This window comes from Hemiscyllium ocellatum, chromosome 17 (genome assembly GCF_020745735.1).
Source record: "Hemiscyllium ocellatum isolate sHemOce1 chromosome 17, sHemOce1.pat.X.cur, whole genome shotgun sequence".
NCBI classification, from domain to species: domain Eukaryota; kingdom Metazoa; phylum Chordata; class Chondrichthyes; order Orectolobiformes; family Hemiscylliidae; genus Hemiscyllium; species Hemiscyllium ocellatum.
Window position 1 is genome coordinate 43,276,193 of NC_083417.1, and position 17,567 is coordinate 43,293,759.

The following is a 17,567-nucleotide window of genomic DNA, read 5'->3' on the forward strand; positions in this document are numbered from 1 at the left end:
TCCTGCAGAGGTGTTCTGAGATTCAGATAACTGGTCTGCAGCAACTATCTTCCTCTGGTGAGCAGTGTAGTGAAGATGTTTTGCCTCATTTCCACTGGATTCAGTTTTATGTGGGCATTTGATTTAATTGCTGCTTTAATGTCAAGGGTAGTCACGCTCACTTCATTCCTGGAGTTCAGCCCATGTTTGAACCAAGGCTGTGAAGAGCTCAGGAGCTGAACGGCCTTGGCTAAATCCAAGCTGAGCATCAGTGAGCAGGTAATTGTTGTGTAAGTGCCACTTGATAGCACTGTTGCTGACCTCTTCCTTCACTTTGTTATTGATTTGAGAGTAGGTTGATGTGGAAATCATGGGCCAGTGAGCATTGGCCTGCTTTTTGTGGATAAGACATATCCAAATAATTTTCCACCTGATTTGTTAGATGCCAGTGTTGTGGCTATATTGGACTGTTGGCATATGCTAGTGATGAAACATCTCTACACTTTAAAAATGGGACTTGAGCTCCATGGGAACTGTGCTGTGAGACCAGAATTGCACTCAGTACTGTATTCCAATAGTGGCCCAACTAATTTCTATACAGCTGTAACATGATCTTCCAACTCCTATAGTCAATGTATTGCTCTGGAATAGTGTTTTTCCTCTAAAACTCTCAGTCAGCTGGATATTTAGGCCCAGTATATACTTAGAGTAGTCTTTAAGGTTCATGTGGTGCTGGGATAGAGGCACTATGTTGGAGTCAAGAGGCCCAGGTTCAAGTTTTGCCTGCTCAGGAGGTGTAATACCCTCTCTGAACAGGTTAATGAGAAATAGTGCAGGTGTACACCCTGGGATCTCTTTAAGAACCAATTACGTCTCCATAGGGCAACCTCTGGTTGGTAAATGCAGTACATTGCAGTTGCATTCTCAATGTGAAAGAGAAATACTATTAAACTATGAAGAATAACAGCATCCCATATGATTAAATCCAGCAACACTTCCTAAAGAATCAATAACAATCACCTCCAGTCCTTGTAGCTATTTCAAAGTCCTGTTGTCCTCTCCATTTGAGTAGAGTGTGGTGCCTCTGCATTTAGGAGGAATCAGATTTCCCTGCTCTGCCATTTATTGTGGTATTTGTATGGAAATACCAATCTTGAATAAGTCAACATCGCACAGGAGAGAGAGAGAAAATTGAAGAGCACCCTTTCATATCTCCTAGCAACGGTATTGCTTGCACATTGCTAAAGCAAAGGACTGTGTCACCTCTTGCCTTTGTTGAGGGTATGATGTCAAAGAAGGAACTTTTAAAACTTGTCCTGTGATATAAAGAGTAAAGCACAAATTGTTTTGTTTGGAGGTTGTTTTACAAGTACAGGATACAAGTTTGAGATTTAAATAATAAACCTTATTTTCTATTTCATTTAAGGTACCATTTTTTTTGTACATAAACTTTGTTTTGTATACAATGCTGCCATTATGTATACGAGATGCCATCTTTGCAAGTATCCTGTCATCCATCTCTCATATTGTTACCCTCAGTATTCATTTTGGAGTTTTACCAATCAGTTTATGTACTTACCAGGTGAGTCTACTTGAAGTTTTGAAGTGATTGTATAATTTTCTCTTTCCTTTTGGACCCGCTACTCATCTAAGTCAAAATTCCATGATTATGTCAGTAGGTTTGACACGCATACGTATCAAAGATGAAAATGCATTCATAAATGAGAAGTGAATACATTGATATCTTACTTTATGCACACTAAAATGAATACATAAATGATGTATGCAAATGAGTGAATTGAAAGAGAAAGCCCAATGACAAAAATATGGTATGATGAAATCTTGTTACGTTTCTTAATGCCAAATTCAGTGTTGTTAGATTAATATAAATTTAAGAAACTTTGCAATAAACTGTGTGTCCTTTAATTGTGATCAATGATATATGATAACAAGCAATATGTTTCCCCCACAAGCAGTGAAGAAACTAAAATGTGCACAAAGAATATATTCTCCTGATTAATTAACTTACCTTTAGGTTTTCGTCCTGACTATTCCACTTTGCTATCTGGAAGATCATTCTAAGTGCTTTTATTTATTTTGTATGAACTTGATCTTCATGATTTTTTACGTGAAGTTCCCTTCACCAGCTTACAACTGTGCTTCATTGGTCTAACATCCTGGCAAACCTCAAACTAGTGTCCCTACTCCTAATTGTCATTGTCATTTCAGATCTTGCTCACTTCCCATCATGAATGCAATTTTCCCCTTGCTGGAGGTGGTGAAAGAGTTGATGAGAAAGGGAAATAATGGTGTGAATTGGTCCCAGAGAGTAACTTGCCCTCTTCTTGCCAGCCGAACAATTGAATGCTAGACGAGAAGCTCCACCTCGTGCCCTTAAGTCATCAATTAATGAGCAACTCACCATCTCTCCTGTAACACAAAAGATGATTAGTTTCCCAAAATTATGGTAAATCACGGCAACCTGCCAGGTTAATGGGGGTGGGGGTGGGGCTGCCAATTGACCAGATCTGGGGATAATTGGAGGCATCAGCTTCCCCTCTCCCTGTGACCCCCAAACTTCCAACAAGAGAAAATGAAAACTTCCGACTGCTTGATTCCCAAGGAAGAGAACTCCAGAGTTGGACTTTAGGAGTCAGGAGATGCTGGTCTCTGACCAGTGGTTTCTGAAGTCTCAGGGGACCAGTGTAGAGAATTATAACAGGACTGTTCCTATCAACACTGTGAGAGAGCTCCCTTGTTCCCCCTCAAACTCCGCCCCCCACCAGTACTTAGAATATGGGAAAATCATGCCCCATCTTTCAACAGTCTCCTTTGCACAGATATCTGATGTACCTAAAGGTGAGCCTAGAATGCACCTAAACATTTGTTTCCATTTCACCGTTTTGCTGTTCCTGCAGCATACATAATGTACTTGTTCCTTTTCATTTGTCTGTCAGAAGTCTCAATGTATAGAATTGTACAACCTCCTTTTGTAGGGTCTGAGCTGTTTTTTCTGACTCAGCTGCTGTGCCTAGCCTCATATCATCTGGGGATATAAGCAGCAGGCAAAGTGTTAGAGACTGTAACATAGAAATTTGGATACCATAAATTATTCAGATCCCTTTCTCATTGTTTGACTTAAACAAAACTTTTTGATTCTATTTCAATCTTGCAACATATTTGAGGTTCTCCAGGTCACACTTTTTTTTATTTGATTTCACCATGAACTCCAAGTAGATATTGTCAACAGTGAAGCCCAGGCTTTCACATTTTTTGTGCTGTGTAGATCACCCAGCCGCTATTTCAAATGGCAATTTATACTTTTGCATTTGGCAGAAGTCATGCACTGCATCGAGTGAGCTTACCTCCAAGAAAAAATGGCCACAGAAATCATAACCTATTACCAGACTCTGCTGTGTGAAAGATCTAATAGGAGAAGAATTTAGGACTATTGGAGGTGGGGGAGTAAAGGGACAATTTCACCAACTTTTGAATGCAGTGGCTTTACCTTGGTTTGCTCTCCTTGTCAGGGCATGCTGAGGTTGAGGGCAAAATTGTGATTTGTTATTGCTGATCTTTTTCAGTCTGAGCCGTACTCAGTAGGATTTTCTATAGATAGCTGGTGGTGTGATTGATTGGCACATAATCACAATCCGAAGGGAGAAGTAATTATAGTCATTAAATTTAATGATAGCTAAGCATCCTTCACTATAATTTACTACTTGTGTAGTTCACAATGTTGTGTGGCATATTTACTGAGCTTTGAACTTGGCCTATCTAAATTCCAGTTTGGAAAAGGGGCTTGCAATATTGTAATTTTAAAATTTGATAAGCAGTTTTCTGTCATCGTCTACCAGACAAATTAAAGTGAGCACTGCTAGTAGCGGCAGAATTTGGAAAAGTATTGAATATAATTTGCTCAATTAATTACGCTCATATCACCTAAATCTCCCTCTAGGATGCTATAGTTACTTGTTCCAGTAAAGAGAAATTTTGTAAGTCTAATTGGATACAAAGTTGACTGCGTGATAGGAGACTGAGTGTAATGAGCAATAGATACTTTTCAGATTGGTTTATAGTAGTGTTCCCCTGGGTTTGGTATTGGGACCTTGCTTTTCTTGATATACAGTGATGATCTGCATCTCTTGTGTGCAGAAGACTAATTCTAAATTTGCATATGACACTATGCTTGAAAGAATTGTAAACTGTGAGGAAGGTGATGTCCAAGGACATTGGTAATGGTGGAATATGGCAGATGAGATTCAAGCAAAGAAGTGTGAGATGATACACTTTTGTTGGAAGAACATCAAAAGACAATATAAAATACTAGGTATGATTCTAAAGAGGGTGCAGGAGCAAAGGAACCTGAGTGTACATGCACACAGATCTTTGAAGGTGTTAAAATAGGTGAAGAGAGCAGTTAATAAAGCATACAGTGTTCTTCGCTTAATTAATTGTGGTATAGAGTAGTAAAGCAGTAGCTGATGTGAGATTTGTACAAGACACTCAGACCTGAGCTGCAGGTTTGTGTACAGTTGTAAGTGCCTCAATATCAGTCAGATGTGAATGCATTGGAGAGAGTGCAGAAGCTGTTTACAAGAATGGTTCCAGGAATGAGAAACTTCAGATGTGGGGATAGATGGAAGAATTTGGGACTATTCTCTGTGGAGAGGAGGATTCTGAGAGGAAATTTGATGCAGGTTTTCAAAATGGTGCATAGGCTGGATTGAATAGATGGGGAAAGCTGTTACCATTCAGAAAGTAAAAAACAACAAAAGGGTGCAGATTTAAAGTGATGTGCAAGCAAAGCAAGGGAGTTGTGAGATTTTTCAGTGAGCAAATTGTTAGCAAATGCAGTGGGGTAGGTTCAATTGAGGCATTCAAGAGGGCATCGGATAATTATTTGTATAGAAACGGTGTTCAGGGATGGGGGGAAAGACTGGATTGGAACAAGGAAATAGAAATTGTGCAGACACGATGGGCTGAATGGCCTCCTTCTGCATTGAAACAATTCCTGTAATTCTATGATTTTCTTCAATCCTGAATTTTATTATAATTATTAAAGCTAAAGGTAGGCCGTACAGATGAACTACAAACAGATTTTTGTTGTTGGAAGTTAGACAGTTTATCACTGATTTTGTAACTAAGTTTTGTTTTTCTTTAATATATTAATGTTTAAGGATAAAGAGATCCTACAAATACTTATCTTTCTCAATGGATGACTCATCAACAACAAACGTCCGAGCAATATAATGATTGTAGCACAGCATTTTAGTTGAATTTACTCAGTTGTTTACAAGTGTACAAGGGCAAGCAGCGTCAATGTTTGGCAGAGTTTACTGGGTCATAACAGAATAGAGAAACATCAGCTCATGACCAGCTGATTTTTAATGTCCTTTATGTAACCTGCATCTGTGTAATCTGTTTCTCCCACCAGAATTTGCTTAGAAAACATTGTTTTATTTTTCTTTATGAAACAAAGAACTGAGAGTGTTGGAAACCTGAAACAAAAACAGAAATTACTGGCGAAACTCAACAGATTTGGCAGCATCAGTGGGGAGAAAGCAGAGCTAACATTTTGGGTCCGGTGATTCTTCATGATAAGTTCCAGCAATTTCTGTTATTGTTTTATGTAGGCTTTGTAAAGTTGAGTACTAACCTTTAAAGTGGTTTACGCAATCATAACTCTGAGTTGCCAAGATGTGGAGATACTGGTGTGAAGTCACCTGATGAAGGAGCAATGCTCTGAAAGCTTGTCATTTCAAATAAACCTGGTGTCATGTGACTTCTGACTTTAAAAATGCTAAACCAGTTTATGAAGCTGGTATCAATTACCAGAAAGAAGTGCTTTTTTAAAAAAAATAAGTTTGCATTCTTTAGCCACTTTTTTTTGTCTCCAATAAAGCTCTTTCTTTTTTGGGCTGCTCCCATGCTGGTCATCGCATGGTAATACAACCAAATGGGAAGGAAGTGCAGCCATTACCATCCTCCAACCAGGCACTTTACACTTCAGTTTCTAAAGCATTCTCTGATCATTAATGGATGTTAGATGTCATGTACAGATTCAGGGACAAATTAAAAGAAAGTTAAAAAAACGATATTGAGAATTTCATTTACCATTCCACTCATGGTAGGAGGAAGTGATTTTATTCAGACAGTCTACTGGCCACCAATGTATTTGAGAGTGGCCTTCTGAGTAGTTGGCAAGATTTCCAACCTGCACCAGGCAAGATCCTCACTGCAGTTTTTATACTTGATTGTTGTGGAAACCCAAGCCAGGGGTTTTAGGTACCCAGGTTGTTCCAAACAATGGTTCTTACAAGGAGACTGCTGTTACACAGCTGAAGTTCTCCTGTTTCTACAGGACTCCTACAATAAGTTGTCTGCTACTTTGTGCCCTTCATGCCAGATTGTGTTCACCTCCCCTTTTTAAATGTCTTGTCCAAACTTTACTCTGCAGCAAAACTACCAGAATCTGGCAATTAGTTTCCTTTCCCCCACATAAGTTAATCAACACACATACAGTCAAATTAGGTGTAACTATGTTTTGAAACCGTAAGAGTATAGTTAGTTCATAAAAGCTGTATAAAATAGAGCAATTCAACCTTTCAGTGAAGATTTGGATGTTAAGTGTTATATAAATAATACATTCGACAAATCAGATACTACATTTAAATACTAACCTTTATTTTTGTATTCCAGTTGATTTCCAATGCTGTAATATTTTTCTGTGGTTGCTTGATTGGCCTTTTTCATAAATTCTCAATGGAACGTGCCTTAGAGCAAACTTATGAGGACACTTTAAGCTGCATACAAATAAGGATGCAGTTGGATATTAAGAAGAAACAACAGGTGAGGATAGTAAAGTTTGTCTTTAATTCCAGTTCATAACAAGAGTTTTATTAGGGAGGATGATACAATGTGTAATCCATTTCCTTCTGTTTAAAAGTATTATGATTAAAGATTGGATTAAGCTTTCCCAAAATGTCTTTTATGTAAATATTGTGACTACTTTACCCTTCCACCAAGATTGATGTAGATTTCCACGAGTTGAGCTTTCCCTAGGATCATACAATAGTTAGAACTTTTGAAGGAAGTCACTTAGTTTGTCATATCCATGCTAGCAATATACCTTTTAATTCCACTTGCTTGCCTTTTTCCCTGTAGCCCTGAAATTCTTTTCTGTTCAGATAATTATATAATTCCATTTGAAAGTGATGATGGAGTCTGACTCCCCCACACTCTCAGGCGGTACATTCCAATCCTAACCATTTGATATGTAAAAACAATTTTTTGTTTGAGAGTCAGAGTCATAGAAAGACACATACAGCATTGACACAAGTCCAACCCATCCAAACTGGCCATGTTTCCTGAACTGAACTAGTCCCTTTTTTTTGTGCTTGGCCTATGTCCCTCTAAATGTGTCCTCTTCGTGTACCTGTCAAAATATCGTTTAAATATTGTGGCTGTATCTGCCTCTACTGCTTCCTCTGGCAGCTCATTCCATACCTGCATCATCCTCTGTAAAAAAGTGACGCCTTTAAAATTTTTCCCCTCTCACCTTAAACCTATACCATATGTTACCACCACCTCTTTTGCCGGTAACCTTAAATTGGTGACTTCTACTTCTCAACACTTCCACCAATGGGAACAATTTCGCATTATCTAATTCTTTCCATATCCCGTGTGGTTTTGAAGACCTTTAGTAAATCACGTCTCAACCTTGATTTGATGGAGAATAATCCCATAGCACATATATGCAGTACCATCTGTGTGAATAATCTTCCCCCCCCCCCCCCCCCCCCCCCCCCACCACCTCACGTATGCAAAGCTAGTCTTACACAAGTTTCACTATAACTGTTGTGGACTTGACCTGACTAATACTAGAGTTAGCCCAATTCTGGGTTTCTCCCAGGGAGTTTCCTGCTGGAAGAGTTAATTATAAATATGGGCAGGTGAATTGCGTGGTTTCAGGGTGAATGCTTTAACTTGTCGAAAGATCAACGCATGGGTTGCTTGAATTTGCCGTATTTATTTCTAAGTAAGGCCCCCAACTAAAGAGTGGAATTTGATGATTACGACCTTCGAGAGAAGCCACATTCCAAACCGAATTCTCTGTAATTGTCACTTAATATTCAACGCTACTCAAAACATTCTTGGGATGTCTCCTTTGGGGCTGTAGTACTTGGTAGGATGTTAAAGGTGTCTGAAGATGTGGTTATTTTATCGTTGGCTTGGAGGTGCTAAATACTGACATTGCAGTCTTCAGTATTTATTCCCGAGTAGTGAGGTTGATTCAATGACCTCAAGCCATATCAATTTTATTAAATCAAATGAACGGTTATCTAAGGTGACAATAAAATATTGAAGGTGTTATGTACATTTACCCTGCACCATTTCTTGTATTCCAGGAAAGCCTGCTGTTATCAGTGTTGCCAGTTTATATATCTATGGAAATGAAACTTGCTATTATTGAACGTTTGAAAGAAAGTAATTATTATCCACACAAGCGTGATAATTTCCACAGTTTGTATGTAAAGAGGCACCAGAATGTAAGGTACAATGTAACTATTCATGATCTTCATGGTATCGACAAAGCATTGCATTAAGATTTAGCCTGTGCACGCAAGAAAATTTCAGTTTGTGCCTACTTTTGAAATAAAAAAAATGCAATATGTTAAAATATAGTGATTTTTCAAGTATTCCCCTGAGGAACATGTTTTATATTGAGTACCCCACTTCCAGCTGCATGAGAAAGTACATTATTTTGCATTTTTGTAACAAAGTTGAAAGTGAAAGCATAGTCTCCATATCTAACCGATCAAACCATTCATAATTTTTCACACTTTTATGAGATCCTGTCAGGATCACCTCTGATTCTCTTTTCTAAAGTAAAAGCTACCAGCCTGCAGTCTTTCCTGACTGTAATCTCTCCATTCTGATATCACCCTTGACTGTCATGGTTGGACTTTCTGCAGTGGTTCTGTTGTAGTATGGAAACCAGAACTCTGCACAGTGCTACAAAATGGGCCCTGACTGCGACTAGGTTTAGCATGCCTTCACTACTTTTGAATTCTACACATCCAGGAATAAGTCCCAGTGCTTTATTTACAATTTCATTGTCTTGCTGCAAAGCCATGCTGTTTTTAATGATGTGTTCACCAGCATCCTTAGATCTATTTGCTCTTCTATCCATTTAGTTTCTTATTTTCTAAGACAGAAAGTGATGTTTCTGCTTCTCTATCTTCCTTGGTCAAGTGGCTTAGTCTGTAGGTTTTCAAATGCCGTCATATATTGCAGTCTTCCTCCGTGTTAGCTCTACCCCCAGTTTGTTGATTTCTCAGAGTTATTTGTCCCTACATCAAAATTATTAAGTTATGAACAACAATGATCCCAGCACAATTGCTCTTGTCTAATATAACTTTCCTCCAATATAAATAACTCCCATTATCTACTCTCTACTTATTCAAATTTGGTTTTTCTTCCATTTTGTTCCCTGTCTCCTGGCTTCATATAGACAAGTCTTCAAGTTTTTGAACTGTATGATATTGAAAATTCAAGGACAGAATCTTTCTTTTTTTGGCTAAAAGTGCTGGTTGCATCAGGTATTTTGGAGGGATTTCTGCTGCGAGGTCAGATGGGTTTTCAGTCTGCATCTTACAAACTGACGACTACTGGAACAACTCACCAGTCAGCAGATATCCCAGAATTCCCTGGCACCCCTGTCTTCAAGGCCAGTGTATCTTTCCTTAGAAATGAGCCCAAAACTGTTCACGTAATCCATCTGTGGTCTGACTGGATCCTTTTTCTAGCAAAGTCTCCCATTTGTCATACTTCATTCCCCATGAAATACAGGCCAACATTCAATTTGCCTTCTATATATTGAAACTCATATAAAATCTGGTTGAAGATTTGTAGCTGTGGTTCTGCTCGCCGAGCTGGAAGTTTTTGCTGCAAACTTTTCGTTCCCTGGCTAGGGAACATCATCATATATTAGCTTTTTGTGATCCATGAGCAAGGACTCCCAAATCCCCCTCTCATGTAGCTTTCAAAGTATTTCTCTATTTAAATAATAGTCAGCTCTTCTATTATGTGAAAATGAGGACTGCAAATGCTGGAGACCAGAGTCTAGATTAGAGTGGTGCTGGAAAAGCGCAGCAGGGCAGACAGCTTTTGAGGAGCAGGAAAATCGATGTTTCGGGCAAAAACCCTGCATTCCTGCCCAAAATGTCGATTTTCCCACTCCTCGGATGCTGCCTGACCTGCTGTGCCTTTCCAGCACCACTTCTATTATTCCTGCCAAAATGTTTAATCTCCTATTTGGCGAAAGTGAGGACTGCAGATGCTGGAGATTAGAGTTGAGAATGTCGTTGAGAATGCACAACAGGTCAGCGGCATCCATATTTGTCCACATTATATTCTATCTGCCAAGTTTTTCCACTTGCTTAACCTGTCTTTCTCCCTCTCCAGACTCTGTGTCATCGTCAACATTTGCCTTCCGATCTATTTTTATGTCATCCATAAACTTGGCTATATGACATTCACTTTCCTCATTCAAGTCATTAATATACATTGTAAATAGTTGTGGCTCCAGCACTGATACCTGTGGCACTCCATTAGTTGTAGATTACCATCCTGAAAATGCCCCCAATCCCAACTCCCTGTCTTCTGTTAGCCCATGCTCTATACTTGCTCATGACGATGGCAGCTGTCCAACCTGGGGGTCCTTCCAAGCAAGTGCTGAGCTGAATTCACCAGGAACTAGCTCTGATTTCCCTATCATAAATATTAATTCAGTAAGTTTGACTGTTAACGAGATGTTTCACAAACAACCACTGGCAGCTGGCCACGCTGCATGTGAATATCAGAAAAGATAGTGAGATGCTCTTTCATGGCCTTCTTGCTCAGATCTGCCACACGTTTCACCAGAGCCCTCATTGCTTTCACCCCTGGAAGTATTTGACATCAACTGCAATACTCTTATGTGCTGTTTCCCTTTTTAAGAATTCTATCGGGTTAGCTAAGCATTTTGAAATACATGTTGACTTTTTTTTTGGCTGTAGATGCTCTTCTGTCACACTCTTTTTATGCAGCTTTCGGTATCGTTCATGTTGTTCCCGTTAAGCTTACTACTTTGTAGTTCCCATATTTTGTTCTACTTCTCTTTTTGTATATAGGAACTTTCTTAGCCACCTGCAGGTCCTTACTCAGTACCTCATCAATGAACTTCTGTCCTCTTATTTTTGTTTGCTAATGTTTTGCTCTTGTTCAATCCTGACATTTGTCTTCAGTTCGTACTCTTGCGGAGTCTCTGTTTTGTTACCTTTTTAAGTAAAAACTGAAATGAGGTACTTATTGAGTACTTAAATCATTTTACCATTGCATTTGAATTTATCGTACTCATCCTTTGCCTTATTGCTTCTTCAGTCCTCCTTTTGCTTGCTGAGTGTTCGAATGATCAAGGTCAGGGGTTGACTCATTCCTGGTGAAGGGCTTTTGCCCGAAATGTCGATTTTCTTGCTCCTCAGATGCTGCCTGACCTGCTGTGCTTTTCCAGCACCACTGTAATGTAGGTTGACAGGACAGCTATATTGGAGGAGGACATGGAGGGATATGACGTTATGGGTGGTAATTCTGAAAGATGCCGGTGGACTAGCAACGAGTGTAGGCCAGGAGTGGTGGGTGAACAGGACTTGGCACAAGTTAGATATGTGTAACAAAATATTGCTTGAGCTCAAGGTTGTGCAGGATGATAGAAGGGAGGCTACTCGACAGAATGGAATAGAGTTGAGTCTCAAGGTAATAAAAGCTGGGTTAAAGCATCAGCAGCAGCAAAGTTAAAGTGGGTGGGGAAGTTGATGGTCTTAATAATGGGACAGAGACATGGTCTAAAGCTTACATTGGGTCAACCTCAGTTTTAAAGGCGAAGTTTGGAATTGATGACAAGGGAACAGCAATTGTGGCAGTGCAAGAAGACAGTGGCTTTGGTCTTCCAGATGCTTAGTTGGAGATTCGGTTAGTCCTATGGTGTATTGCAGATAGTGGAGGGAATCCAGGGGATGTTGGCAATATAGAACGAGGTACAATCAGTGTACAGGTGGAATCTGAAGTTAAATTTTTAGAAGATGCATGTGAGGGGGAGGATGTAGATGAGAAATGGCTCATGATTAAATGTAGACCCTTGGAGGGAGGTTAGTGTTGAAGGAGTGGGAAGAGAAGCCATTGCTCTGTTCAAGATACGTTTGAATGTAAAATGGGCAATCGTAGAATTATTCCTCAGCTATTGTCTCAAAACTGCCATGGGCTAATGTTACAAAATGCCTACTGGGACACCAATCAAATTTACTATTCATTGTCTTTAGGAATACTGCCTTGAAATAGTCATTCAGTTTCTTACTGGTTAGCTTTACTGGGGAGATGCTTGTTTTGAACATTTTACTATGAGCATCTGAAATTGTCCAAAAGCTATTCTGCAATCACATTTAGCATTCTACCCCACCCCACTGTAACAATCCCAACAGGAACAATCCAGGATTGACTTTGTTACTGAGAGCACCACTCTCTTCCCTTCCATCCTAGATTGCATTTCCTCCGTTTGTATTATTGACATTTATTTGACTGCAAATCTAGTTTTCCTGAGTGTTTCTTTGTTATTAACAGCATATTGTATGCAGATATTGTGGGCTTTACCCGACTTGCTAGTGACTGCTCACCCAAAGAACTTGTTGTCATGCTGAATGAACTGTTTGGGAAGTTTGACCAGATTGCTAAGGTAGGCTTCTAATTTTCTTAATTAATTTGTGCATGAATTATCATCACTGCGACTCCTCATCGTTCAACAGCGAAATATGGTAGGTGCTAGACATGTGAAAGAAAACAAAAATGCTGGAAAAATCTCACCAACCTGGTAGCACCTTTGAAGAGGGGAAGAGGTGAAGTTTGTGTTGACGACTTTTTGCATTTCCAGCATTATTGTGGTTAGAGTCAAGCCTGAAGTTATAATTATATTTTTGAACTGGATTAGTGCATTAAGTATGCTTCAGAATGCCCAAAATGTTTTATTTTGATATAGGATGGGGAAAGAGGTTTTGTGTAGAAGGGTGCGGGTTTTGGGGAGGAATATAAACTTGGCATTATTTCAGGTTTTGTACTTTAATATTTGCAAAGATTGTATAAGCACAGGCGTGCATCTTGTATTCAATAATATGGGGTGATAAACAAATTGAACCCATTCATGTCATCATATGTCTCAAATTTGTCCCCTTCCCTAATGTCACTGTTGGTCCAATTTTTACTCTTATGTTAAATCCTGATATTCATGTGATAGATTTTTTGATGTTAGGTTATGGTCAAAACAAGTTGGATGAAGACTGCCTGATGCTTATCAAATAAATAGCTCAGCTAAGCAGACAAACAAAATTTCAGTATCAATTCCAGTTATGGATTGAATTATTAACCAGAACATGGCAGGAGGACGAGAACAGCCCTTGCAGCCCATGTCTGTGCAAGGTAAAATTGGCCAAGACATCTGTATCTGCTTGCTATTCATTGCAGCCATGTGGATATTGGGATGAGGTCACCTAGGGATGAGGTTGTGATGCTCCATATGATGTTGACACCTCTAATTTAGGTTCACCTTTGAAGGATGGTCACTTAGCTGGGTAACTGGTAATGACAATCAACCATGAAGTCCTACTGTTTTGAGGATCCTCCAGGCTGGGAGGAGAGAATATTGATGAGGAATAAAGTAGTAATCATTTTATACCAGTATATTTTGATCTTTAATGAGCAGTTCAACATGAACATGATCAGTAGTTTGATACAGCAATTAAACTGCTACAGTCTTAAGAGATTAATTTACACTCCTGAGAATTTATGTAATAACTATTTAATATTCTACTTTGCTACATATAAACAAATATCTAATTAATTTGCTTTCTAATGCAGATCTAGACAAAGAAAGGGGAAGTAATACCTTTCATTCTTCAACAATTTGACAGCTTTAAATGACATTCATCTGACTGCTCCCAGATGTCTACCAATTTTGAACAACTTGCATTTCCTCTCTCTGTCTTCCAGACAGCCCTCCACCGCACCACCTCCATTCCCCATTCCACTGCTCTAAACCCTCCCACCAATGCAATAAAGACAGAGACCCCTTGTCCCCAACTTCCACCCCGCCAGTGTCTGCATCCAACACATCATTCTTAAACACTTCTGCCAACTCCAACTAGACTCCATCACCAGGAACATCTTCCCCTCCCCACCCCTCTCTACCTTCCACAAGGACTGTTCCCTTTGACAGTCTTTGGTTTGTGCCACTCTCCTCATCGATTTTCCCCCCTTCACTCCCCCCCCCACCCTGAATGCCCGGATACCTTTCCCTGCAACCAGAAAAGATGCAAAACCTGCAGGTACACCACCCCTCTCACCTCCATCCAGGGCCCCTAACACAGTCCTTCCAGGTGAGGCTGAAGTTCACCTGCCTCTCTTCCAATCTAGTTTACTGCATCAGTTGCTCTCGATGTGGCCTTCTCTACATCGGGGAGACTGAATGTAAACTTAAGAACAGTTTGCTGAGGAACAACACCTCATCTTCCGCCTGGGCACCCTACAGCCTGGCGGACTCAACATTGAGTTCTCCAATTTCAAATAGCCTTCCTCCCCATCCCCTGATTCCTTTCCCAGCCTTTCCCCCTTCCTTCCACTGCTCCCTGCCACCAACCAGATTCATTTGTCCCATTGACCAATCAGGTCATACCCTCTACCTGCCTTCACCTATCCCCACCTCACCTCACCAACCTGCCCCCGCCACTCCCTTTTATCTGCAGCTCCCCTAGTCCTGAAGAAGGGCTACACAAGAAACATTGACTTCTCCTCCACCTGATGCAGTCTGGCTTGCTGTGTTCTTTCCAGTCTCCAGCCTGTCTACATTGCAACTGGAAGGCAAAGACACTAAACAAAGCTGGCAGAGCAACTTCTACCTGTGTATAATCAATTTCAGTTGCATTTTTAATAATTGTAAAATTAGATATTTCAATATGTTAAACATTATTGATATATGATTATGATGTTTGTGTCTATTACAAGTTATTAAATGACTTCAAGGCCTGAAGTCTTGAACAGATACAGTTCATTATGTATCTTCACAGCTACACATTAAGACCTTGGCTGCACCAGGCCCTGCCCCCAGGTCACCTGACCTGCTCTCTCAAAGGAGCAGCATGCACCCTCAACTGCATACATAATGATATATTTATCATGTTCATATGTATCGGCAGTTTTGAAGTGACAAATTAGTTGAAACCAGTCCTTAACATGAATGATTTGTTGCATGATGCATTCTTTGCTGTAATATAAAACCAATATTTTCATAACATGACTTTTCTTTCTAGGAGAATGAATGCATGAGGATAAAAATATTGGGTGATTGCTATTACTGTGTCTCAGGTCTTCCTGTATCGTTACCAAAACATGCAAAGAACTGTGTGAAAATGGGGCTCGACATGTGTGAAGCTATTAAGTAAGTAGTAGAGCTTGTATGCAAAATAGTTCAACCAATGTAGTATTGATTTTATTATCTCTTGTTTTGGCTATTTGATTATTCACATTTGATTGTAATGAACTTCCAGGAAAATAATTTGTATCTAATTCTATGTAAATGTCAAGCTGAATTAAAGGCTAGGGTGAAATTCATCTTGAACTATCATTGAAACAGCAGTAGCAAATTACTCCTATAAAAGCTGTTATTGTGTAAGATTTGAACAATTGATAAGTTTGGAAGATTTTAGTTTTCTTTATTACTTTAAAAAATACTAATACATCAATCATCTGAATGTGTCAGCCAATGAGTGTAAGAGATTTTCATGTTTATTGTTTATTGGAAATCCCAACATGGCTAATCTTCAGTTCAGTTTTTCCTTTTGGCATCAATAATATTTCAGCTGGGTGGTTGGGTCTGCTATTATTATGACCTGGATTCAGACTAGCCAACTAATTTCTCTTCAGATCCTGACAGGATGCAAGAAGAGGAGACTTTAGGCTTTAACTCTTCCATCAGTCTTATCTGGTTTTAAGAGCAAGAAGGCTGGTGTGGTAATCCACTGCAGTCCATGGAAACAACATCCCAAGTTAGTTTTGTACCTTTTACTTCACCAGCCATATTTAAGGACCAAAGAATTTTTATCCTGAAATGGATCTGAACAAAAAACTGCAAGAAAATTTGTTGCAACGTCCATAAGATACTGTTCCTGCAACAGGTGCCAGTAATACAACTGGCTTCCAATGGATTATAATACCATGTTGGATCTTCTCACCAGTAAAATTAATGCCAGTGTAGGGTCAGATAATTTTGGAATGGATGGTTAATCAATTGCATTCGTTTTGCTTTCAATTTACAAGTAACTGTTCATCAGATTTAACCTATTGCAAAATAGGTGCAAAGTGGCACTACACATTTTTACTCACTACAGCCATTCAAATTTTTCTTATATAGTATCAACTATCTTTGGCAAAAATGAACCAAAGATTAACCATGTTTCAATGGAGGAAGAATGCACCACATAAAGATTTGTAATTGCTTTCTGGGTAAACCTTTTAGTGGGACAAAGTTCTCATGTAATTTCCACTTCTGGTTGACTGAACCAGCAGGTCACGTACTATAATTTGGACTTAAAAACTGAGAATGCTATGTATGTCTTTTTATTCTGCAAAGGCAAGTTCGGGATGCAACTGGAGTAGACATTAATATGCGGGTTGGTGTCCATTCTGGGAATGTACTATGTGGTGTCATTGGTCTTCGAAAGTGGCAGTATGATGTTTGGTCACATGATGTCACCCTAGCTAATCACATGGAATCTGGAGGAGTGCCAGGGTAAGATTTGTTTTAAGATTTGATTAGATCCTGACAAAAGCTACAATTTCAAAAGCACGCTATTCATGAAATTCTCAGTTAGCTAGAAGTGATTTAATATGCGGTTTCTATGTGGCTGGGATTTAAATATTGTGGAGTGGTGTGTAACCAGTTAGCACAGAGGAACTCCATTTTCAAGCCTCACACTACCTTGACTTAATACATATTACTATCCTTCATTATCGTTAAAGCAAGACCTCCTATCCAGCAGCACTACTATCACTACTGTACTGCTGCAGACTATGAAGGTAGCTCACCATACCTTCTGATGGGTGATGAATACTGTCGCATCTCATTGAATGAATTCATTGATTGAAAATAACCTTAGCCAGTCTGTACTTAAAATGTTTATAGTCTATGCCTGATCTTCAAAATCATTGCCAGTGAAGGAGTTGTGATACTCTAAAAGTGATTTCATTTTGAAACTTTCCTCTAAGATTCATTGGGCTTTGGAGACTGACATTTTCAAGTACAATACAAATACAAACACGCTCAGAACTGGTGGCTTACAAAGAATGTCAGTGCAGCTGTTGCTTAATTCATGAGAACCATAGGGTGAAATATTACAGTATATGCTTGTTATTCATAAACCACTGTTTCATTTGTTTCTGAGATGTGTTCAATAAGTTATTGATTGGCTGGAAAAACAGTTGGCATTAGTTTGCGTGCTTTGAAG

General features: G+C 39.3%; 1 protein-coding gene across 6 annotated transcripts in view; it reads left to right on the top strand.

Annotated features, from left to right (window-relative positions):
* The window catches only part of adcy7 (adenylate cyclase 7), a 192,208-nt gene that overhangs the window by 122,858 nt on the left and 51,783 nt on the right, over window positions 1-17,567 (top strand). For all 6 annotated transcript variants that reach the window (XM_060838122.1, XM_060838118.1, XM_060838123.1 and 3 more), the window contains 6 exons: window positions 1,406-1,561; window positions 6,682-6,831; window positions 8,391-8,536; window positions 12,640-12,751; window positions 15,375-15,502; window positions 16,694-16,852. In XM_060838122.1, coding sequence (XP_060694105.1) covers window positions 1,406-1,561; window positions 6,682-6,831; window positions 8,391-8,536; window positions 12,640-12,751; window positions 15,375-15,502; window positions 16,694-16,852 — 851 coding nt within the window. The remainder of the gene's footprint in view (window positions 1-1,405; window positions 1,562-6,681; window positions 6,832-8,390; window positions 8,537-12,639; window positions 12,752-15,374; window positions 15,503-16,693; window positions 16,853-17,567) is intronic.